This window comes from Rhinolophus hipposideros, assembly GCF_964194185.1.
Source record: "Rhinolophus hipposideros genome assembly, chromosome: 8".
Classification (NCBI taxonomy): Eukaryota; Metazoa; Chordata; class Mammalia; order Chiroptera; family Rhinolophidae; genus Rhinolophus; species Rhinolophus hipposideros.
The window spans coordinates 25,814,987-25,841,891 of record NC_138054.1 but is presented as its reverse complement, the minus strand read 5'-3'; the positions used below and the strand labels follow the sequence as shown (position 1 = coordinate 25,841,891).

At 35.7% G+C, this 26,905-nt stretch overlaps 1 protein-coding gene across 6 annotated transcripts in view; it reads right to left on the bottom strand.

Annotated features, from left to right (window-relative positions):
• The window catches only part of DIPK1A (divergent protein kinase domain 1A), an 88,805-nt gene that overhangs the window by 4,563 nt on the left and 57,337 nt on the right, over positions 1-26,905 (bottom strand). For all 6 annotated transcript variants that reach the window (XM_081057806.1, XM_081057807.1, XM_081057803.1 and 3 more), the window contains exons 2-3: positions 21,126-21,260; positions 4,324-4,431 (exon numbers count right to left, since the gene is read on the bottom strand). In XM_081057806.1, coding sequence (XP_080913932.1) covers positions 4,324-4,431; positions 21,126-21,260 — 243 coding nt within the window. The remainder of the gene's footprint in view (positions 1-4,323; positions 4,432-21,125; positions 21,261-26,905) is intronic.

The window sequence follows — 26,905 nt, the reverse complement described above, 5'->3', positions numbered from 1 at the left end:
AGATTTCAAAAACTTTGGGCCATCTTCCCTCTTTTTATCAGAACAACGATCAATCTTCTTCAGCTCAGCAAATTTGCAAGAAATGTGAGCTGTGTGACAATCCATCACAGGTGAGTATCTGGCCTGGATGGTTCAGGATAATCACCTGAGCCATGAAGCCAGCTGCCTCCATTAGTGGGTCATTTTTGCTGTCAGCGGCCACATTACCACGACGAACATCTTTGACAGACACATTCTTGACACTGAAGCCCACATTGTCCCCAGGAAGAGCTTCACTCAAAGCTTCACGGTGCATTTCCATAGACTTTATTTCAGTTGTGACATTGACTGGAGCCAACGTGACCACCATGCCAGGTTGGAGATCACCAGTTTCCACTCGGCCCACAGGGACTACCGATACCACCAATTTTGCAGACATGCTGGAGGGGCAGACGCAAAGGTTTCTCAGTTGGACAAGTCAGTGACAGAAGCAATCCAGAGCTTCAAGCAGCATGGTTCCACTGGCACTGCCATCTTTACGGATGACTTTCCATCCTTTGAACCAAGCCATATGGTTGGCACTTGGCTCCAGCATGTTGTCACCATTCCAACCAGAAGTTGGCACAAATTCTACTGTATCAGGGTTGTAGCCAATTTTCTTAATGCAGGTGCTGATTTCCTTAATGATTTCCTAGTTTCTCTTCTGGCTGTAGCGGGGCTCAGTGGAAACTGATTTTGTTAAAACCAACAAGTAGTTGTTTCACACCTACTGTGTAAGAAGCCAGAAGGGCATGCTCACAGGATACCTGCTTCACATTCACCAACATCAGCAGCAACAATCAGGACAGCACAGTTAGCCTGAGATGTGCCTGTAATCTTGTTTTTTAATAAAGTCTCTGTTGTGGGGCATCAATGATGGTCACATAATACTTGCTGGTCTCGAATTTCCACAGGGAGTGGGTTCCCTTTTTATTCTACTAATACTGCCTTTTGATGCGCAAATATTTTTAATTTTCATGAAGTCCCAGTTTCTTTATTTTTTCTTTTGTTGCCTATATCTTTGGTGCCATATTAAAGAAACCAAATCCAAAGTCATGAATGAAACTTTTGCCTTATGTTTTCATCTAAGAGTTTTATAGTTTTAATTCTTACATTTAGATCTTTGATCCATTTTGACCTAAATTTTGCATATGGTGTTAGGTAAGAGTCCAACTTCATTCTTTTGAATGTGATGCCCAGTTTTCCCAGCACCATTTGTTGAAAAGACAATCCTTTCCCTATTAAATGGTCTTAGCACCCTTGTTAAATTATTTGACCATATATGTGAAGCTTATTTCTATGCTCTCTATCCTATTCCATTTGTTTATACTATGTCTGTCTTTATTCTGATACCACACTGTTTTAATTACTGTAGCTTTATAGAAAGATTTGAAATCAGGAAGTGTGAGCCCTCCAGTTTTGTAGTTCTTTTTTCAACATTGTTTTAGCTACTCGGAGTCCCTTGAGATTCCGTATTAATTTTAGGATGGGTTTTTCTATTTCTGGAAAAATTGTCATTGGGATTTTGATAGGGATTGCACTGAATCTGTAGATCACTTTAGGTAATATTAACATCTTAATAATATTAAGTATTCCAACCCATGCACATGGGATGTGTTCTACTTGTTTATGTCTTTAATTTCTTGCAGGACTGATTTGAAGTTTTATGTACAAGTCTTTCACCTGCCTGGTTAATTCCGAAGTATTCTTTTTGATGCTATCGTAAATGGAATGGTTTTCTTAATTTACTTTTTGGATTGTTTATTGTTAGTGTATAGACATGCAACTGATTTTTGTGTGTTGACTTTGTTTCCTGCTACTTTGCTGAATTGGCTTATTAATTCTAATTAGTTTTGGATGGAATCTTTAGGTTTTGCTACATTAGATCATACTGTCTGTCAATAGAGATAATTTTACTAATACTTTTCCAATTTAGATGTATTTTATTTCTTTTTCTTGTCTAATCAATCTATCTAGAACTGCTAGTACTATGTTGAATAGAAGTGGTGAAAGTGGGCATCCTTACCTTGTTCCTGATCTTAGAGGAAAAGCTTTCCATCTTTCACCACTGAGTAGGATGTTAGCTGTGGGTTTTTCACATATATAGGTTTTACTATGTTGAGGTATTAGGTTGGTACAAAAGTAATTGTGGTTTTTGCAATTACTTTTAACCTTTTAAACCACAATTACTTTTGCATCAACCTAAGAGTTTTGTTGAGTGTTCTTCATTTATTTAGTATTTTTATCATGAAAGGGTACTAAATTTTGTTAAATACTTGTTCTGCATCACTTGAGATTTACCCTTCATTCTGTTAATCTGGTATATTACATTGATTGATTTTTGTATGTTAAACCATCCTTGCATTACAGGAATAAATCCTAAGTGGTCATGGTACATGATCCTTTTAATACACTGTTGAATTAGATTTGCTAGTATTTTGTTGAGAATTTTTGCACCAATGTTGATAAGGCATATTGATCTTTTAGTTTTCTTTCCTTGTAGTGTCTTTATGTGGCTTTGGTATCAGGGTAATGTGGGCCTTACAGAATGAGTCAAGAAGTATTCTTTCATCTTCAGTATTTTGGAAAAGCTTGAGATGGATTGGTGTTAGTTCTTTAAATGTTTGATAGAACTCACCAGTGAAGCCAACAGGACCAGGGCTTTTCTTGTTGGGAGACTTTTGATTACTGATTCACTCTCCTTACTACTTATACATATATAAATCTATTCAGGTTTTCTATTTCTTGGTAGGTTTTGTGTTTATAGGAATTTGCCCGTTTCATCTAGGTTATCCAATTTGTTGGTGTACATTTGTTCATCATACTTTTATATAATCCCTTTTTATTTCTGCAGAATTGGTAGTGTTGTCACCACTTCATTTCCAATTTTAGTAATTTGAATTCTCTCTCTCTTTCTCTCTCTCTCTCTCAGTCCAAATAGCTAAAGGATGGTCAATTTTGTTGATATTTTCAAAGAACCAACTTTTGGTTCCATTGATGTTTCTCATGAGGTCAGATGCTTTATCTGTCCTGTCCCCCATGATCTCTCCCAATACCTGAAATAGTGCCTAGCATGTAGTAGGTGTTCAAATGTTGGACTTCGTTTCAGAAATCCTCTTAAATACGGTTAGTATCATCAACTTAAAATGTATTTTAAATTTCTATAATTATAAGAGTAATGCATATTTATACAGAAATTTAGGAATAATATAAAGAAAAAAGATGAATTTAAAAAACATGCAATATTCCATTGTCCAAGGATAATCAGTTTTTCTGTTTTTTTATAAACTTGATTTTTTAAAATAAATTTTATTGGGAATATTGGGGAACAGTGTGTTTCTTCAGGGCCCATCAGCTCCAACTCATTGTCCTTCAGTCTAGTTGTGGAGGGCACAGCTCAGCTCCAAGTCCAGTCGCTGTTTTCAATCTTTATTTGCAGGGGGCACAGCCCACCATCCCATGTGGGAATTGAACCGGCAACCTTGTTGTTGAGAGCTCACGCTCTAACCAACTGAGCCATCCTGCCGCCCCTCTGGAAGCTCAGTGGCAGCTCATTGTCTTCAATCTAGTTGTGGAGGGCGCAGCTCACTGGCCCACGTGGGACTTGAACCGGCAACCCTGTTGTTCAGAGCTCGTGCTCTAACCAACTGAGCCATCTAGCCACCCCAAAGGATAATCAGTTTTGATTATCCTTTTCTTCTAGCCCAATAGTACTCTATTGTTTTAATTTATATTTCTTTGATATGATAAGTGAGGTAGAACATTTTTTTCATTATGTTTGTCAACTATTTACAGTTCTTCTTTTGTGAGTGAGCTCACCCTGTCCTTTGCCCATGCCTGTAGTTTAATTCTTCATTCAGGTATCAGCTGAAACATTACCTTAGAAAGGTCTTCCCCGATCACCTCCTCTAAAGCACATCTCCATCATCCCTATCCCCTGCGTTCTTCATCAACTTGCTCTGTTTATATCCTACATGAAACACACCACATCCTGTAATTATCCTGCTTATTTATTCATCAACTGTTTATATTCCCCGCCCCTTTCAGATAATGTAAGATCTATAAAGGAAGTAATTTTATCTATTATAATAACCACTGTATGCCTAGTAACTAAAACAGTGTCTGGAATATACTGGGAATAGAGGATTAATAAATATCTGTAGGATGAGTGAATCAAAGCATATAAAATTAAAGTATATAAAATGTCTTAAAGCTGTGGTTCAAGAATTCTTTTAATCATGCTTTAGTTTAAGGTAAAATCAGAGCATACCATCAATATGGAATGTTTATTTATAATGTCCATACCTGATTGTTCGGCTTGGTAGATAAGCATTTTCCGAAATAAAGAGTTTCTGTTACACAAAGGCTGTTACATGCAGGCCCATCAATCACTCCAGTCTTGTACTTGTCGCACTAAAAACCATGAAATAAAAAAGTAGTTAACAGAAAAAATGTTCACAAGGAGAAATATAATAAGGACACTGTAAAGAGACATTTACATTCTTCAAGAGAAGGCTCCATGAAAAAAACACAACACCTCAGGGTTTGGATTTGAACAGACTTGGATTTGAATCTAAGCTCTGTTCCTTGCTAGCTATATGACAATGAGATATCTTCTTGAAACTAGGGTGCACATAGAATTTTGAGATTATTTTTCCCACTTATCATGGTCTGAGGTGGTATGGTACCTATTCTCTCCAAGAATAGGACACTCTATTTTTTAAAATGGCTCTGGTTTTAAAATAAATTTAAAAATAAAGTTTAAATTACCAAAATGTTTTTAAATAGCAAAATAAAGTTACCTCTGTCCTCCTTGAGATCACTCAAAAACAAGAAAAAATTTAAAAAAATAAACACAAACTCAAAAAAGAAAAAAAGGAAAGAAACACAAACTCTATTTTTGATAAAGTACCAATGTAACCCTAAGTCACAATAAATGAGTGTGGCCTGCCAAATTCAGTGAAAATTACGCCAGAGCCCAGAAGTATTATGCTGAGATTAAATACCTGTGATGACCTCCATTTTCAAAGTTGGCAGAACATTGAAAAGGTGGTACACCTGAGAAAAGAGTTATCATCCTAGTTTGCAATGCAGGTTTAAGGGGCACAAGCTGTGGGAACTTTCAAGGACTCTCTAGTTAGCATTATGAAGTAGCAGGGCAGTGCTGAGTGATAAAATCCTTAAAAATGTTATCAATGTTGGAGGCATTCTGTTAATGTGAAATAGGGGTTGGGAGAGACTATATTGTGAGCATCTCTGTAGTTGCTAGGGAGATATATATGTACAGGCTAAACCAGTGTGAGTATCCCTCCGTCTCACCTTTTTTCTCTCTTTCGCACATACAACACACAGACACATGTTCACTCTGGGCACAACAGCTTCACTACAAGCTCAGTTCATTGACCAAATTGTTTCCTGGGAATACTCAGTAATGAGTAATAATCAAAAGAAAACAACCAAGAGATCTATACAACAAATCTATAAGAAAAAGGAGGAAAGGAATAGAAAAAGCAAATGTCAGATAAATAAATTTTCCAGAAAACTGTTGCCACAAGGCAGACCAAACATATTGCTATGAATTCAAAGGACTTAATTAAACAGTTTAAAATAAGATGTCAAAGCAGAGGAAATGATGACAAGACAACAGAATAAAATGTAAAATAAGCTAGCAGAACTCAGAAAGGAAGAAAAGAAAAAATCCTAAAAATTAAACCCCCATTATAAACAGGGGACATGAGGGGGCAGGCAAAGACAACACAGTAAGACTTATGAGGACTAAGTTGAGAAAAGTGAGCAAAGTGAAATGGAACTTGAAAAAATAAAAAGAAATTTGAGATAAAATTACAGATATAAAAGACAAATGATATTCAGCATGTCCATATGACGGAGAATGGAAAAAGTGGAAAAGAAAAAAACATACTCAAAGTAGAATTCAAGGAAACTTCACATAAGTGAAAGAACACTTTAATCTACAGACTGAAAGGACACACAGTGTCTTAAGAAAACGAACATAGAATGATCTCTGTGACATATCCAATTGAATTTTACTGGACTTCCAAAAATAAATTAATCTTTGAGAATCAGGCAAAAAGATAAAGATGCCTTTAAGGGGAATTAAATCAGATTTGACTCAGATTTTGCCATAGCCATATTCAATGATAGATAACAGTGGTGTGATGCCAGCAAAGTCTTTAATAAAGGAAATGTAACTTGCTTGTCTCCCAATTTTGTCATTTGTAAAAAGGGATGTGAATAGCACTTGACTTACAGCATTATTATGAGGTATAATGAGTATATATAAGCTGTGATTTAATAAGTGCTCAATAATTGCAATTATTATTTTACATAGCCAAACTTTCATTCAAGTAAATAGGCACCAAATATTTTTTAACATAAAAGGATCAGAAAACATAACACCCATTAGGCATTCTTAGAGAATGAAATTTCAGGCAACCCAGAGATGAAGGGAGAAACTAAACATGGTAGCCAGTTGAAATATAAGACTGGGATGAAAACAACCCTGCGGAATCTATTTCATAATAATTGTTAATACAAATATCTGACACTTCCTAGAAGCTGGCTTGTATCAGGCACTGTCCTAGTGCTATACATTTATTATCATGACAACAACCCTGCTATATCCATAGAACCTATTGTATTCATTGTAAAAATATAGAAATGGAAATATTTGCTAAGTAACTTGCTCAAGGTCACACAGCTACAAAATGATAACGCCAAGATTCCAACCTAGGCAGTCTGGTTCCAGAGCTAATTCTCTTGAGCACTATTCTATATTGTTCAGAATGTTAATATTACAAACTATACCAGTAAAAGTAATAAAATTAACAAAAACCAAGAAGAGGAAATGTAAGGTGGTTGGTAGCAAAAGGATGTTGATTTCGTTATTTTTAATATCCAAGGTCAACAGATAACATTTACATCTAATGTATCAAATAATAGAGAAAAAGTATATTCAAAAGTATAGAGATGATTACTAGAAGAACTAATAGTAATAATGATTAAAATAGGTGGAGTAAAGGAGATGGGATGAATGGAAGCATAATAATTTTATCATTGCTTGTTGTGGGGAATAAAAAGATATGGTCTAAAGAAATAGGGAATAAAGTATATTTTTAAAAGTTATAGTTTAAAGCTAACCACTAGAGGAGCTAAAAACATTTGAATAGAAACCTTCCTAAGTTATCAGAAGGAAAACGCATAAAACAAATTCAAGAAATATATACCCTCTAGAGAATGAAATAATATGAACCCTTAAAAACAGAAAATTGGTCATAAAATGTGATACAAAACTAAATCATATCTATAAATGTCAATGGGATAAGTTCACCTATTGTAAGAAAAAATATCCTCAGAAAACAGTGTCAAAGAAGTCGAAAATAAAAGATGGTACACATATATCAATCAGCCAAATGCAAGGTGAAAAAAAATAAGTCACACTCTTATACCAGATGAAGGTGAATTCAGGGGGTCGGGGGTACAGGTAGAAGCATTAAATAAGGCCAAAAAATAAATAAAAGGCTTTCTATAATTATAAAACATACAATCCACAATGAAGACAGTACAGGCATGAATTTCTATAAAGCAAATAAAGTAGCATTAAAATTTATTAAGTGAAATCTATAAGAAATAGAAAAAGAAATAAATACAAAGACATTAGAAGACCCTAATTCACTTTTCTTAGTTCATGGCAGATAAAGAATTTTCTAGAAAAAGGATATAAAAGAGCTAAATAACCTGACTAATAAGGTAGGTCTAATTGCTCTGAGAACAGAGAATAAACTTTTCAAATGCCCATGGAACCTTTACAAAGTCATACCCAAAACTCAATACATTCCACTTAGTAAAAATGGCAGAAACAATGTTTTCCAATCACAATATAATAAAACTTGACATTAACAGAACTCTATCTGGAATATTTTAAATAGTCTTTTAATTCTTGAATCAAAGAGAAAGTGCAAGTTAAAATTTTAAGTATCTAAGAAATAACAATAATGATATATGTTTTAAAAATGTATCAGAAACTAAAGATAAAGATAAAAATAAAATTGAAGAACTGTTTAGAGAAGAATGTAAAGTCTAAATTACATTAACAAATGGCAAAGGACAAAACAGATGAATTAAAAATTCAAGAAATTAGAAAAAATCTAAAGAAAGCAGAAAGAATGAATTAATCAATATAAAATAAAAACAAAAGGCTATGTTCCTGTAGCTGAGAGAATTCCTCTGATATTCATCTCCCAATTTCTTTAGACCTTCTTGATCTTTTCTGGTTTCTGCAATTACCTTTTGTTTGCTTTTTCCTAGAATTCTCCATATGGTTCCCTCAGTCTGATGACATCATGCTGCTCACAGATCAATCTTGCCCAGCTCTGGCTCTTGGGATCTTACAACCTATCAGAGGGCCAACGCTGGGCTTCCTCTTTTGTGGGATACGAAGTCAAAATAATTTCTTGAGGCCTTCATTTTGGCAGCTTAAATTTTTCCACGATCCCAAGGACACAGCCAAAACATGGTAGACTCTCGTAGGTACTCAATACTTGGAGATGGCAACACAGGCTCCTCAGAGGGGCCCACTGGGACCCCTCCGAAAACTTCCTATAGTTTGCTGTGAGAATAAGGATGGCCCTGAAAGAGATCAAGAGTCCTGCCCATGTGTAAAGGTCAGTGCCAACACCCTGGAGCAATTGCCTTCAGCTAACCAAGAAGTTCCCGCATGAGCCCTCAACCGTGCCAGCTTTCTCCTTCAGACCTGGCTGCAACCAAAAATATTAGGTTTTACCTTTAGAAGAGGAGCAGAACAATAGTTTTCAGACTCGTTTTTTTGGGGGGGCAAGTGCAACCACACGGGGAGATGCTCAATACTTTCTTCCCCAGGTCAACTTCTGGAAATTTTTAGGAAATACAGAACTACCTGTTTGGTATCCCTGCTTGGTAACAGATGGCCATCAATTTCATTGGCATGTTTCCTCACTGAGGCAAGGCGGTTGCAGTTATGAGGCCTTACTCAGGAGTGGGAGTAAAACCTCCTGCAGGTATAGTTTAGGATTTCTGAGGAATTAAGATTGTAGAGACCATATCCTTTGACCAAAAAGAAATAAGAAATCCACAATAAAAATAATGTAAAAATAAACACAGGCATGTATGGAAACTAAAAAGCACATTCCTAACTAATTTGTGGTTAAAGGAGAAATCAGATTGGAAATGCAGAATATCTAGAACGGAACAACAAAGGTATACACATCAAAACATGTGGTATGCAGCTAAAGCAGTTCTTAGAGGGAAATTTTCAGCTTTAAATGCAAGGATGAGAAAACAAGACAATATAAAGAGTAAGCACTCAACTAAAAAGGCTTTTGAAAACCCCATTGTTATGATAACAATAACAGAATAAACCCTCAAAAGAGATTAAAAAATGCAGAAATTAATGCAAAAAAGATCAACAGTACTAAACGCTAGTTCTTTGAAAACTTGAACAAAAGAGATAAACCTTTAACAAGACTGATCATGAGAAAAAAGAGGAGGCAGAAATAAAGATTAGAAAAGAAAAGGGTAGTGATAGTGAATAATATAAACAAATCTATGGCAATACATTTGAAATGAACATTATTTCTAGAAAAATGTAAATAACGAAAAAATGGTAAAAGAAGCAACAGAAAATCTGAGTAAGACTAATAAACATTTTTTTAAAAATTGAATCAGTAATGAAAAATCAGTAACGAAAAATATCAGGTGAAGGTACAGTCTAGGAGAACCTCAGGGTACCATCCAGGATGTTTCTAAGAGTGGAAAATGGGTAACAACATAAACGTCCATCAAGAGAATGGCTGTATAAATTGTGGTATATTCATACAATGAAATACTATACAGTAATTAAAATGAAAGAACTTGGCTTGTATGCATCAATGTGGGAAAATGTTGAAAACATTACGTCAAATGGAAAAAGTTGTAGAATGACACGTGCAGTTTAGTATCATTTATTAAAGTTTAGGAACACGGTATATACTATATATTATGCAACACTATATATTATGGACCCATACCCACATAGCGAAAGTATGAAAACAAGGTGGCAAGGACTCACACCAAACTGAAAATGGTGGTTACCTCTGGGGAGGGGAAGAAGGAAATTATCGAGAAAGATAAAGAGAGCTTCAACCGTACTGTAATTTTTTTTTCTTTTTAAAAATGAAGCAAATATAGCAAAAGGTTAAGATTTGTCAGACATGGTAGGTACACAGGTGTTTGTCATATTGTTTCCTATATGTTAACATTGTTCTAAGAGCTTTTCATATACGTATCTCTCTTTAATCTTCGCAACCTCCCTAGGAAAGAGGTATTACCATTATCTCCATTTTAGTGACAAAGAAACTGAGGCAGGAGAGGTTAAGAAGAGGTGAAGACAGAGCAGGTTAGTGGTGGAACTGAAATCTGACTAACCCTGACAGTCTGCCTCCGAGGCCTGCCTATGCTCTTAACCATAGAGGTAAAAGAACCAGAATTGCTTATCTTGGAGAGGAGCATGCAGAGCAGGTTTAAAAATGGCTGGGCCATGTGCCATCCCGTGCTCCGACTAAGGGGCTCTGGTCACCCTCCCTCCCTCGGCACAAGAAATTCAAAGTAGGGCCAGGGGTTCATCTGTCGTTTTCTTAGGCCACACGATCAACTGCATATAAAAAGCACTTGCTGAATGGATGAATGAATCAAGAGCTCTGGGTTTTTATCCAGAAATAGGGCATTTTATTATGAACAACTTCTGGGACAGAACTCATAGAGCTATCCCCTCCAACTGTCCTGATCTTTGCTCCTGAATCTTGGGAACAGGTTATCCATAACTCTGCCCCAGGTCAAGATTTAAATGTGACTATAATGCAGGGGCTCAGCTCCTACTCCCCACACAAGAACGCAGGGCATGGTGAGGCCAAAAAGGAACAACAACGGGGCTCATATACCACTATATTATCGCTGGCGGCTGGGTTGCAGATACAGGAAGCAGGAGCCGCAATCTGCCGTCCGCTTCTCTGCCAACCAACCAACCACCTTGCCAGCATAGCCATGGCAGTTACATTAGTGGCTAATGGCTAACCAGTAACAGCTGATGGCCATCTGATTACAGCTGATGGCCATCCACCACCCAAGCCAGCACCTTTCCACGTGAGGCCGAGAGCCTGGAAACTCTCCACGTGAAGGAGACAGCAAATGCAACGAACAAAAAATGACACTACAATTAATATCATCAGATAATTGTTTCTCAAAATAACAATAACATAGAAGGGAAAACTCAGAGAAAAATAAAGCCTTTCAATTAATAATAAAAGAACCACAGTTAGAGTAGCATATTGAATTATTTATGGGTAAAATGGCATGAGTAGTCTAAATCAGCTTTAAGAAACTGAAGAGAAAAAAATGAATCAACATAGGCAAAATGTTAATCACTAAACTGGGTGATAGGTACATCATAGTTCATTTTAAGATTCTGTCCCCACAGTGACCCTTTGCACAATACCCATCTTCCCGTGAACAATCTTGAGACTGTGTATTTCCTTCCTGAGCCTATATTCTCCCTTCCTTCTTTCCTTAAATTTCCAAATCTAACATCATTTATGTTCATGTTATCTTCCCTGGTAGAAAGTAACATGATTTGAAGGCAGAGACACTGCCATATTCACCTTTGAGCGTCCCCTTCCCCTCTAGCACATAGCACAGAGTTTGGTTTTTAAGTGTCTGGTAAATGTTTATTAAATATCCACCATAAAGAACATAGTAATTTTGATTTTAAAACTTCACTGAGGATAAAATTAATACTTTTCCATAAAATTTAAAACAAACAAACAAGAGCAAACCAAGTATACTGGTAAGCAGTGAAGACAAGCCTGGCATTCAGCGACAAGAATCGCATTCTTGTTTTGAGCACAGGCCTCCAGCCAACCCTGCATCAAAGAGGCAGTCACACACAACAGGCTCTTCCACTTGTGGCTTCCATCACAAACCCAAAGCAAATTTCCTTCATGCTGGTATAAAAAGGATGGTTGACCACACACTGTTTTGTTTCTCAAGCAGGGCCATACACACAAACTACAACCACTGTCAGTAATCTGATCTTCTAACCAAAAAGACGGAGATTATAAAGAACGTTCGACTTTACAGTAGGAAACTCAGCAGAGAACATCAAAAGTTTTCCCACCTCTAAGATTTTATTACTACGATATTTACTATACCCCCTCCTTTGCTTGCACATACCTCATTGTACCTGAAGATGGCACTCCTGGGCTACATTTTTACAAAATCCATCCAAGCTGAAGGAATAACTTCATCAACTATGGAAACTGTACCACAAGGGGCAATAACAATGAACAGATGCATACCTAGTTTTTAAATAATTTCCCAAGATCCTTGTTCTAAAAATGTATTCGGACAATCTGATCAATTTCTCATTACTTAGGAAAAAACAGAAGAGTTGGGTTCTTAATGTTTGAACGTTCTCCAAGCCTCTAGTCAGTATCCTCTCCCATGCCCTAATCAGCTATTTAAAATCTCCACCATCTCTGCATCTCACTGTGTCTTCAATTTCTCATTCTTTCTCCTGACTTCTTTCTCTCGGCCATTAACAATGGTGCTCATCACACTCTCTTTTCCTCTCCCTACACACACACACAAACACACACACACTTTCCACTTTTCCCTTTCCTTTTGTGATAATGTCTCTAATTTATTTTAAAATTCTTCAGCGTACAGTGTGATGTATGTGTGCGTGCGGGTGAGTTTATAGGCCAGGTGCCTCTAATATCCTAATCAGAAATGCAGGAATGTACAGGTGCTCCGCTAGCATTCCAATCAGGTAACAAGAAACCCCTGCTCTGTATCTTGATCAAAATTGATCCATTTCTAAGATTTTTGTTAATTAGCAAATTAGGATTTTATTGGTGAAAACTGTGGCTTGTTAAATAGCATGGCAATGTTAGAAATGGGCTATTGGTGAAATTAAAGGTATTTAAGATATGTGAATTGGCTAAAATACGGTGAGATATTCCCTATCTTTTCACAAAGAGGGTATAAGAACTATAACCTTTGAAGCTAGAACCTTTATCTTTAGGGAGGTACCCAGGGTAATTGTTTTAAAACAGAGACTCTAAACTTTAGGGAGCTTCAGATCTCCTGGAGGTCTTGTTAAAACACACAGCGCTGAACCTCTGTCTCAAAGTTTCTGACTCATTCGGTTTTAGGTAGGGCTGAAAATTTGTATCTGTAGGAAGTTTCCAGGTGATACTAATGCTGCTGCTCAGAGACCACATTTTGAGAATCACCGGTTCAGAATTTCTAATCACAAGGGTAACAGTCCTCTGGAGAATCACTGCTTCTGCCCCTAGTAAATCTTTCATGCAAGTTAACAGAGCACCCAAAAGGACAGTTAGAACTTGAATGAGTTAACAGACAGATGATATGAAGTGTTTTGTTAATATGAAGTGTTATGTGCTAAATAAATGCCTGTATTTGTAGCAGAAATCATTTTCATTTTAACACAGTAATAGGGTTGTGTGGGAGTAGTTAATACTCACTTATATCAAACATTATCATTGGCTACCATTATCTTCAAAATAGAATCTAGGAGCATGCATGACCAAACGAGATTACTTTAAAGTAATTTCCAACCAAAAGGTAGAAGCAACCCAAGGGTCCATCAACGGATGAATAAACACAATGTGGTATATACATACAATGGAATATTATTCAATCTTAAAAAGTAAGGAAATTCTAACACATGTTACAATATGGATGAAACTTCAGGACATAATGCTAAGTGAAATAAGCCAGTCACAAAAAGACAAACAACACTGTGTGATTCCACTTTTGAGGTTTCTAGAGTAATCAAACTCATAGAAACAGAAAGAAGGGTGGATGCCAGGTCCTAGACTGGGGAGGAGAAATGGGAAGTTGTTTAATGGGTACAGAGTCTCAGTTTTTGCAGGATAGAAATGATATGGAGACTGGCTGCACACAATGTGAATGTACTTAACACTGCTAACTGTATACTAAAAATGATTAAGATGCACTATGGAAAACAGTATGGAGGTTTCTCAAAAAATTAAAAACAGAACGACAATATGAGCCAGCAATCCACTTCTGGGTATTTATCCAAAGAAAATAAAAACACTAACTCGAAAAGATATACGCACTCCCGTGTTCACTGCAGCACTATTTACAATAGCCACGATTCTGGTTCTTTGTTTTGTTTTGTTTGTTTTTCGCTAAATCTAGCAACAGTACTCCCAGTCTCAATTATGTGCTTCTTGTTTATTTTTCCATATTCTCTACTATTCTGTAAGCATCTTCAGGACAGGGACACGTCTTATCTCGTATCTCCAGGTCCCAGCACAGGGCTAACAAGCACGTAACTAAAATAACACGGTGTTTGATTGCTGGCTTGTTTCTTTGAAACTGGCTTTCACCCTTAGTCTCTTTATTGCTTTTCAGGAATGATGCAAATAACAACACACCTAACCTCTCTCAGGATCACGGTGACGTGACCACCACCTGATTGGTGTAAGATGCAGCACAACACAGCCAGGCCACCACGAAGGCTGTTATCATTTAACCAGTCAGGTTATCCTTAGAATAAAGCTTATGGATATTAAGATTGGAAATAAACTTGTTCAGTAAGTATTTTTCTGTAAACTCCCAAAGAAAAGATTGGTAACCTAACTCACTATCCTTTTCTTCAGAGGAAAACATTAAGCTCGTACTTTGAAAACAGTGTGTTCCAATTGGATTGGTTCCGTAAATTTTTAAAATATAGGATAAGAGCACAAAATGAACCTCTGGAGTCAATTTATTGATCGTAAGCAAATGCAAAAACTAAATGAAATTGTTAGTTATGTATTGCTATCTAAATGAAAACATGGTTCTAAATATCTTAAATTTAGTGTATGCGAAGACAGTTGTTTTTAAGCAACAAGCTGTCGTCTCTCGAAATTAAATCCTAAAAGCGACTAATAAAATTGAGAGGCTCTTTTATCTTTTAATACTTCCATTTTAAAGCTCCTGCTCATATCATCGTCACAGAAGTTCACCAGAATGGCACAGGGAGTGAGTGATTCCTTCATTAGTGCCCGGGTAGAACGTCACTCTCGATTATGGAGGAACATGTCAGAAATATCAATATTGAACAATGCTGTCCTGAAAAATGTAGAGAAGGAAAATTTCTCTAACTCTCCCACTTTTTTTCTTTTTTAACAAACCCAGCAAATTACAGAGTCAAACTGTGCAAAATTTCTTTATGATTAGGCTCCAAATAGGACTTGCTGAAATAATGAGTGAATTAGTGATTTCTATGATCAGAGAAAATGTACAGTACAATGAGATATACAACATTATAATTAGGTTGGCGGAAAAAAGAGAAAATCACAACTGGAAAAAAAATGGATCCCTCCAAGCTCATCTAATTAAGGTTAGTTAGTGGTTGCCCTCAGTTTTAGAGAGCTGCCTTTAAACAAAGAGCAGAACACAATTCTCATTCCTTACAACTTCCACAAGTTAAACTTGGCTTCCCAGGGTGCACTGCCTCCACTCCATTTCCCTTCTCCGAAGTTTTAAAAGCCTATTATCATTTCACTAGAATCAAGTTCTAAATAATGGATGTGACAGTGGAAAGTTTCATACTTTTATTAAAAACTGAAAACAAGAAACGATTCAAGTTGCAAATCAATTTATAATGTGCTAAATTAATCTCAGTTTTGGCTCCTAGCTCCCTAGAAACTTAAATAAATTAAGAATCTCATTAACTTTATAACATCTTTCAACAAAAATCATCCATTGATTAGAGAAAACATCTCAGGGAAATAACAGTAATAATCTATAGTGATTTCCAATGTGGAAGAAACAGACGATTACTAAAAGACTAATACACAGAGCACGTAACTTATATGAACTACTTATCTGATTTGTTCCACCTTCTAAGTTTTTTTCTTTTTTTTTACAATAAAAGGACAAAGAGGAAAATATATTAATTTACAGGCAGCCAAAAAGACCCAATGACTAATGCATGATTCTGGGAATTCTCAGATCTAATGTTAATCAGCATCTTGCTCTTTGGGATAAAAGTACTAAGGCAAGCCTGGCTTATAATTGGGAGAAAGATGCTCCTCAATGCCTTTCTAAATTCCTTCTATAAGGCCTGGCAGAAGTTCTCCTCTATGAAGACTGTCTCTCCTATTCTACCCACTGTGATCTCTCTTTCACTGAAGCCATCTTTCTTTAAACTTTTGTAGTACAACTATTTGTAGTACAAACTAAATAATTTTAACCTGATGTGATGGCCTTTGGATGTGTCAACTTGGCTATGCTACAATCCACAGTTAAAGAAGCAAACAATAATCTAGGTGTTGTTATGAAGGGATAAATCCACAAGCAATTGACTTCAAGAGATTATCTTAGATAGTCTGGGTGGGCCTGATTCAATTGGTTGAAGGGCCTGAAGAGAATTGCTGAGGCTTCCCTGATGAAGAAATTCCACCTGTGGATGGATAGCAGAGTCAGCCCGTGTCCAGAAGTTCCAGACTGTCCTTTTTGGCAGCCCACCCCATGGATTTCGGACTTGCCTAGCCAGCCCCCACAATTGGGTAATCCAATTCCTTCTAATAAATCTCACCTTTTAAAATTGAGATATAATTGACACACAGCATTATTTTAGTTTCAGGTGTACAACATAATGATTTGATATTTGTATATAACAGGTGCTTTTCGATTTATGATGGGGTTACATCCCGATAAACCCATCATAAATTGGAAATATCATACATCAAAAACGTATTTAATACACTTACCCTACTGAACATCATAGCTTAGCCTAGTGTACCTTAAATGTGCTCAGAACACCTACAATAGCCTACAGTTGGGCAAAAATCATCTAACACAAAGCCTATTTTTATAATCAAGTATTGAATATTATGTGTATCACTTTCACACCATCATACAGTCAAAAAATCATAAGTCAAACCATCATAAATTGGGGATCATCTATAATGTGAAATAATCAGCACAATAAGTCATAAACATTGATCAATATACATAGTTACAAATTTATTTCTTGTGATAACTTTTAAATCTACTCTCTTAGCAACTTTCAAATATACAATACACTATTATTAACCGTTTAATACATGAGCTTATTTTATCCTCACAACCACTAGGTGAGACATATAGCATTATTAATCCCCATTTACAGAGGCTAAATAACTTGCCCAAACTTATATAGCGAAGGAATGGCAAAGGTGGAACTCGAACGTGAAGCTCTTTTATTCCGATGCTTATGCTCTTAACTACTACCATAGTTAATGACCCCTCACACATGTGGAGAGAAAGGGGAAAAGACAGACATACAGAGAAGAAAGCTATGTAAGCCAAGATAGACTATGATTTTTAAACACAAGTAAACTGCTTATCACACTGTCGATCACCTGCCATCCCTAACTCCTAAACAATGATCTCAGCTTGGAGGCAAAGCTCTAAATGGGACAGCCACAGTAATCGTCTGGGAACTTTAAGTGATAAGAAATGGAAGCAGAACACAATTCTAGCTAATTTAATGCTTATCTTACCAACACTTGAAAATGATGAAAAAGTTTTCTGAGATTTAAAAAAGAAAATTGTACTTGCTTTGCGCTTGGGAATTATGTTCTTGAAACTTACCAGAACTGATAGTACTAAGATTAGCAGTGCTAATATTGCATAGAAATTATTTGATTAGAACTAAAAAGCAAGCAGAAAAATATTTTTAAAGTATATATTAAAGCTTCAAAGAGCTAAGAAGATAGTGAGAAATCTGATCAAGACCTGGGAGAGGATAAGATTTGAGAGGTGAGCCCAGGTGGCTACGTTTGCCTGGAGATGTGTGCCCTGAAATATAGTCTTAAGGAAGACAAAAATCTAGGTCAGCTCCTACCAAGGGGATGGCCTTGGTACACCATTCTTAGTGCTGAGCCCCGGAAGGGCGGAACCCCAAGAGTAAAAGTGAGCTAAAAAAACCTCAGAGATGTGATTTGACTTTTATAGCCTCTTTTTCCCTCAGGCATTTTGCTGATACAGGGCATGTTCAGGGGTCTGAGAACCAGTACTGTGCACTGGTAGAGAGCTGCTGCTGGGGATAAGAAACCAGCGAGCTTTTACAGGAACCTCAGGGAGCCTCAAGCATACAACCAGTTACCCTGTTGGGATATTTGCCAAATCCTGAGGGTAAAAATCTCATTGGAAAGTCTTTGAAAAGCAGCGGAGATATTTTGGTAGTCTCACAAGATACACACTAGAGTTATGAACCTGCCAGAGGAAGAAACCCCAATAGATTCCCAGGCTGTCAGTTAAAATTCCTGGGTGGCTATGTTCTTAGAATGGAGATGAGTCCAAGTAGTTTGAACTTTACTGGAGGTGCAACCCAGAGTCTACGTGGCGTAGCCCCTGATTGGGTGAAGGTGATCAGTCACCATTACATCTTCCTGCTACAGGGAAAGGAAACTCCCTCTGCAGGCATTATGTAAAAACTCACAGGGCATGCCAAAAGACAAAATGACATGACCAAAAACAAGAGATAAACGTGAACAATAGAAACAGACCCACAGATGATCCAGATATTGGAGTTATCCAAAAATGATTTTAAAGTAACTATGTTCATGTTCAAATAAATAAGAAAAAAGGTAGAGAAAATAAGTAAAACAATGGATGGTTTCAACGGAGAACAGAAATGTATTTAAGAGAATCAGAAAGACAATATAGCAGTTCCTCAAACAGTTAAATATAGAATTACCCCATGATTCAGCAATTCCGTTTCTAGGTATATACCCAAAAGAACGGAAAGGGACTCAAACAGATTCTGGCACACCAACGTTCATAGCAACATTATTTACAATAGCCAAAAAGTAGAAACAACTCTGTAGCTGACCATTGAGCAACACGGATTTGAACTGTGGACCACTTATATGTAGTTTCTAAAAAGCTTTATATATAATGTTAATATAATATTTGCTTTATGTTTGTTTAATGTTTGCTTTATGTTTGTGTAATGTTTGCTTTTTAGTTCTAATCAAACAATTCCTATGCAGTATTAGTGCTATCTTAGTACCACTGATCTTAGTACTACCAGTTTTGGTAAGTTTCAAGAATATAATTTCCAAATGTTCAACTACAAAAGCCACCTTTAGGAAAAAGATATATTTTTGTCTCAGAAAACTTTTGCATCACTTTCAAGTTTTAGTAAGATAAAGCATTAAATTATGTTAAAATTATGTTCTGCTTCCATTTCTTATCAATTACAGTGAAATTAAGGAAGAAATAATGAGGTACTTCAACTATAACTCACTCATAACAGAACATGTAGCATTATGCTTTACATTTTGAAGGTTATTGTATTAATGTTAGATAAAAGCATATCCATTTCATTTTGGCTTAATTTCTTAGAACAGTATTTCTAGTATCACCAGATGTTACAGGTCTTCCTTGGAGGGCTGTGGTGGGGATGGAATTTTTCCTAATCAAGTATATTTGCTTTCTCTGGAGATGTACAAAGCACATTAGTATATGAAAGACCTTGAGAAGTCCTCAGTAAAGTCAGAGATTTATCTTTGTTTAACCCTCTGTTTGCAAATATATCTGACCATTGAATTCTTTTATCCATGAAATACCTTTTAATATGCCCTAAGGCACCTACTTTGAGAAAGGTAGCCTAGAAGGGAAATAAACATTTCAAATAGTTTTGGTTATTTATATGTTATTATAGTTGATTATATAACTTCTGCTTCTTTTTTCTTCATTGAAGGTGAGTTTTGTGGTGGGTTTTGTTAGCTTTATTAAGTTAAGAAAGTTAAAGAAAGTTAAAACTTTCTTTGTTAGTCTTTGTTGACATAGAGAAGCAGAAAGAGTATGAGCTTCATATAGAAACAGAATTAGGATCAAATTCTGGCTCCACCAACATGCTTGTAAAGTATCCAATACATTGCCTGGCCCCAGAGCTTCCTCCTATCTTAAAATTCCTCAAGGATCTAGAATGGCCATTTGGAATAGACATAAGATTGATAACTTGAGCTTTGATTTGGTACTCTTTTTTACTAATTCCCCTGCTTCCTATCCTTTTTATATAAGTAATTTCTCCCTTGCCTCGTTAAGAGGCTATAATATTCCTAGGGAATAATTTTTTTTTTTATCCTGACTGATAGAGTACCTACAGTTAAATTGATTTTTATTTTCTTAGAACTTTGGAAAGCTCAGGTCTCCCTGTCTTATGTTCCTATAACACTTGCAATTATAATATTTAACTTATTGCAATTATTCATTTTATTCTCTGCTAGACTATAAGTTTGTAAGGTCAGGCTGTCTTATCCCCTACTATATGCACACAACTAGCACCACTGGCCTGTGATCACTCAGTAGTTACAGAATCTTTAATAAGTTATAACAATTGGGATCCCAACAATCATTATTATCAAAAATATAATTCTCATATGAAATGTTTTCATATTATTTATATCAGAAGATATTAGTAGAAAACAAGGAGTTAAATTTTCTCATCCTCAAACATTTAAAATATAAGTACTATGGAACCATAATTATTACTAGAAATCTTAGAATGGTAAAGTGATTTTCCTGAGATATATCTAATCATTAGGATAGAAATTAAATAAGTGTACTTATATGCTTTTTAAATAAATTTCTGGTATTCAGAAATGACTCCATTTATTCAAAAGATGTGCTCTGGAAAGATTGCCTGTCCACAATACTTTCATACTCTAAACATTAAAAAAACTCATCTGATTAAACTGACTTCAAGTATATTTGAAAAAAAATTGCTCTTTGTAATAAGGATGCTCTCATACTAGTCTGTATTAAATATTTAGATTTCTGAATATTAGATTTTTCAAAGTGGGGAATGGTCCTACTTACTTGGTCTTATCAAAATGCTAAGAGGTTCAGCACAACTTGAAGGTCAAATTAACTTTTACTTTTTGAAAGTAATTATTAGTAAATATATAAGTAATAAACATAATGTGTTATTAATGTAACTTATTAATATAGGTTTTTCCATATATTAGGAAATAAACAATACTTACTATTATTTTCTTACAGTCCTTTCCTCTGCAGAGTTCTGTATAGGTGGAGTATTGCACATATATAATCCAGCTTCCAACAAAAACCACCAACCAGGAAAAGAAAAGATATTTCATCCGCACATATGAGAAGCGAGCCTGTGAGTAAAAGAGCACATAACAATCATTCATTCAGCACCAAGTCAGCATTTATTGTCCTAGAACGTGGTTTTTCCCCCTTCTTGGAAGAACTCAATATATATTCTAGGCTTTCATATTACAATTCCTTAGAACAAAGTGCACTTTCACTGAGTCCAAACAGCACTGGTCTTAGAAAAGGAAGCTCCTTGGTCTTGCCAAGGAAAAAGGGAACAAAATACCCTTTAGAATGTATAACCTTTCAAATACCACCAGCATTGAAAGTTATTTGTTAAACACAAGCACGTGCACTATGCTAGCGTGGGACACTGTCAGATCAGGTAAAGAGAGACAGAATTCCGGTTTATACACGCTCACACACAACTGTTTCAAATAAGAATCATAAATTTCTTCATGGATAATTATGATAATAATAACTGTATTAAAAAAAAAAACAAGAACAGAGAATTTGGCTATTTCTGTAATGTCTCACAGTGAGGTACAACCAGAATAAGAAATTAAACTCCTATTTCCCTATTGTATACACTAAGGCCTTACATTCCTCTATTCAACCGACCAAATGCTTCACCTAGTAGATATTCTGGGAAATTGAGAATGTTACAACTATTAAAGGAGAAATGAGTGGAGAAGAAGGTTTAAGATATAAAGAATGCATTACTCTTTGTATGTCAGCTTGTAAAGCTGAATGGCTCTTCTTTGCATTGTTTTGCTCCCAATGCTGTGGTATCTAATTGCAATTTGGGCTAGTTAGTGCCCTTTCTCCATCAGCCTGTCAATAAAAGGTTGCTGCCACCAATCTAATGCCAACAGATGTCCCCAACAGGGGTGCAGTAAAAGAAGAAACTTTACTCAGGTGAATAGTTTGCAAACCAGAGAATGCACCCTCCAGTGGAAATGGAAAGTGTGCTTCCCCTTCACCCAAAGGAGTCTGGCTTATATAGAGAATATGCCCACCCCGGTCCCTGTTTGGTCCATTTTTACACAAATGAGGAATCCAAATTTGCACAGTTTGATTGGTCCAAATAGTACTGTCCTGATTGGTAGGAATCTCATGTCCTGATTGGTCATTATGAAGCTGCTCTGATGGATCAGTAAAGATACAAATGAGGATATAGCTGTGCAGCTCCAATTGGATGGAGCAGATCTCAGCCCATTCGTCGAAATACAATTCCAGGAACACCTTTATAAAGATTCCTGCTCAGACAGCAGGACATCAGTGCAGGAGGCTGGCAGCTCAGTCTGCAGCTTTTCCCTGATAAGCAATGTGTGTGAGAGGCCTCTGTAAACAATGGCTGCTAGATTCTGTTCATAAATTTGGGCCCTGTTAACTACAAGGAGTCCTTTTTGGTAGGTATATTCCTTCTCGGAGTCAATAAACCACATGCATGTATCAAACACTTTAATGTTCAAAAGTGTCAGTTGGTCAAGATAGTTTGACATTTATTTTTTGAATCTGGAGCTCCAATGGTCTGGTTTTATAAACAATAGAGTTTAGAACTATGGTGAGAAATGAGCAGAATAAATTAAAGATATGTAAACAAAAAACAAAAAGCTAGTTTTGCTTTTACAATCACGAGCTAGTTTCTCACACTGGGCAACAGTAGGATACTGTGAGCACTGTGAGCATACAAAGAAGGCAGAAAGAGATGAAAGAGACATAAAAGTGCACCTGCAGAAGACAATGAGAGCAAAGAAAAGACAGACTCAGGAAATACTCAATTCTGTTGGCCCTATTTATGGTTTAGATATCAGTCTTTGTGAGATTAACAGATGGTGAATCCCAGTACCAAAAAGCAACGAATTCACAGCTAAATGATAGGTCTTTGAGCTTTATTTTTTAATTCGATTACAATACAAAAAATGCCTTTCATGCAAGGTGTTTTTGTCTAGTCTAAATTAATCCAGTGAAAAGAAAGTTTAGACAATTCCGAATTAAATCACACAAATGACAATGGGGATATATGCCAAAGGGTTTGTTTGAAAGATATTTAAGATTACCTGGCCTTAATAAAAGGTCTCATCATCAGATAGGAATGGATATGTAATAGTATTATGAAGCTTAAATAAGAATAAATGACACAGTATCTATAGAATCAAGCACATTGCTAGGCACATAAAAAATACTCAACAAATGTTAGCTAAATCAATATGCAAGGCACAGAGCAAAAAGCCAATAATGCTGTCATTATGATTTGGCCACCACCTTCTTTTTGAACTTGCCAAAAAGAAACTGAATCTGAATATGATCAAGCCTTTAGCTCCAACTACCATTTTACAGAAAATACAGGACACAGGAAGAGAAGTGACACCTAAGTAAGTGACACTATTAGGATACAATCAGTAAACTCTAGGCTGTGGGAAATGCTGCAACACAACCCAGTTTCTTCAAGAAATAACTTACAAGAGAGTAAAGACAAGATGGGAACAACTAAAGATTAAAAATAGTTAAAAAAAACAAATAATCACAATATGTGGATCTTTTTTGAGTCCTGACTCAAATGAAAAAATATGTGTGCGTGCGTGTGTGGGGAATGACATTTATGAGACAATGAAAATTTGAAGACTGACAGGATACCTGACGATATTAAGGCATTATTTTAATATTTTAGATAGTAATAGTCTGTCTTAATGTTTAAAGAGCCCTAATCTTTTAGAGATAGACAATGAAATATTTATCAATAAAATGATATCCAGAATTTGCTTAACAATAATATGGGAAGGGAAAAGTATGTGGGGTACGGTTGAAACAAGATTGATATTATATTATACAATAAGACATACTGCCACACCAGGATATCCCCTTCCCACACATTCAGCAAGTATTTATTAATCGTCTACTATGTGCCAGGTACTGCCTTAGGCACTTTCAGCACGTCTCGGATCAGGGTCAAACACATAATAAATCTACCATACAAGTACCCTTAAAATAGTTAAAAGTGTCACTTGAAGGACCATAGCATGGCATGATTTTACTTTTAGAAATCTAATCTTATATTAACATTTTACATGATATTTTTGAGATAGGGTTTTAAAACAAGATTAATTTCAATTAGTAAAAAACATCAGGGAAGACCTTACACTATTTTCTTTTTTCTCTTTTCTTGCCTTGCCCCACAGTAGGGATGTGTCACCAAGTAAAAGGAAACAAAACAGACCTGGTGAGTAGGGTTCTCACCCAGTGTTCGAGATTTAGTCCTGTCTTACCTTCTACGGGACACCCACCTCAAGAAGTCTAGTGATGTCAACTGCCCTTTAGATTCTCCAACAATAATTTTCTCAGGTTTTTGTACAATGTTCAATAAAACTACCACAAAATGCTTTCAAAAGCTTAACAGGTATTGGAAACTAAGACTTTTGTGTATTTCTCCCTCCTGTGTATCCAATTTAATAAATTTGAAATAATTTTGCTTTTCTATGTTGTTCAAATGGCTACATTTTTCTATTTTCTCTGGCATATGTTTAAACTGAAAAACACCCTGTGAACTGGCTTGCCTGCTGAGTGTTCATCATGATACAGAATGCCAAAAATTTGGAGAGGAAGTTAGATTAATGACGTTCCCAGCAGGGCACTGGGCATCACCTCTTGTAGACATAATGACAAAAGCAGTGAAATACATACTTATTGCAGCATGCCATGGAAAATTACTGTAATTTGGGGGTAACACAAAACAGTACAAGGACCTTCATGTGTCCTTTAATATCTGTATATCCTGCTACTTCATATTTAAAAATAATGATTGAAGAAAAACAGCCATGAATGACATCTACAGCTATTAACTAATTTTATTTCCCTGTGTGGCACTCACTAAAATGTTTCCAGTGGTCTGTTCTGTACCAATTACCTATATAATCTAGTCTTTGATTAAGAAATGTAGTTATTGTTTCTGACCTTTTTATTTATGTTGAACTATAGAACCACCTAAAATACTGCCTAACAGCACCTCTATTCTGCTGATTTTGTGCCAAGCTACTAAAGATAAACTGCTTTATTCTAAATTATTCTGAAAAGCACGATAAATATTTTAGTAAATATACTGTGGCAGTAATCCTCAACTGGAGTCAATTTTGCCCCCGAGAGGGCACCTGGCAATGTCTGGAGACAATGTTTGTTTCACAACTGGGAAGTGCTACTAGAATCTTGGGGGTACAGACCCGAGATGCTGCTAAACATCTTACAATGCACAGAAAAGCATCCCCGCCCCTCCCCACACACAATAATTATCTGGTCCCAAATGACAGTAGTGCTCAGGCTGAGAAACACTGTTAACACAAGGTTAGATGATAAAATCAAAACAAAAATGATGGGGTTGAAAGAATCAAATTTATATGACACTATCACTTTTTTAAATTAATCTTTGAGGCATAAATGACTAATTAGAAAAAGATAACATCTGTCTGAAAATAATAGAAGCAGTTCTTTATGACTAAAGTAAATGATTACCAATATTTTATGATAAATAAAGAAAAATCACTGGAGATCGGAAATACATAAATGATGAAACTAACTTTCTCTACCAAGTCCATTCTAAAGAAGAGTGATACTTTTTCTTCTTTTTTTATATCGTTTGAGCTCATTGTGATAACTTCTTATTTCAAAACAAATCTGAATTGATTTTGTTAAATAATTTTATATTAAGTTTCAAAATAGGCATAAAGAGGCAACACATCAAAGTTTAGCCATTTAAGACTATTTCTTATCTAATTCAGAGTCAACATCTTTCATAAATATATAAAGCACAAAGTCCCATTTATTTTACTCCCAAATACTCCCCACGTGGATATTCTTAATCTTGAGAAGTAGGATAGAAAAATATGTGTCTATTATATCTCTACTTTTACTCACAAATATTTTACTTAATATATTTAGTGGACTTGAATACTCAGGAAACATAATGGATAAGGTTATTACTTGCAAAACTCAAATACAATTATTTCATCATTTCATAGAAAAAGCTGAGATATGTTTGTCCATTTTATTCAGATTTTTCAATTATCAGTTACTCTAAAATAATCTTCAAAATTTTTTTCTTCTTGTTATATTGACAACATTGTACCTAGCTGCCTTTTCAGCATAGTTAGAAGTAATCTGGCTGAACAAACTATCGTCAAAATTATTGACAGATATGACTTTTACCCTTTTCTTTAAATAAATTCCTGATATTTATAGTAATACTTTTGAAAATTATGCTAGCTGTAAAAAACAGAAACATGAAGAAACCATTTAATAGGGTAAATATATCTGTGCATCACAAACATGCCGATAAACTTTATTTGGAATAGATCCTATCCCTTCAATTAGAATGCCTCACTGCCAGCTGAAGGGCTACTGGAAAGCTATGAAGAAGAATATCTAAATGTACTGAATTTAAATTATCTCATTAATTTCCACAAACATCGAGGACAACTATGATAATCAAAGACACATTAAAAAAAGAACTTTTATGTCATTCCAAACAAGGAAAACCTTCCTTAAGTTTATGTAAATGAAAAATAGTGAAAAGAAAGGTTCTAAAAATGTGCATGCTTCCAGCTTATCTTGAGCATGAAAATGCATTTTAACCACAAAACTTGAGAGAAGGATTCCTTGTCAAAAGGCATTACTAGTCTAGGAGTCAGAGTTTCAGCATTCTTCATCTTTCTAACAG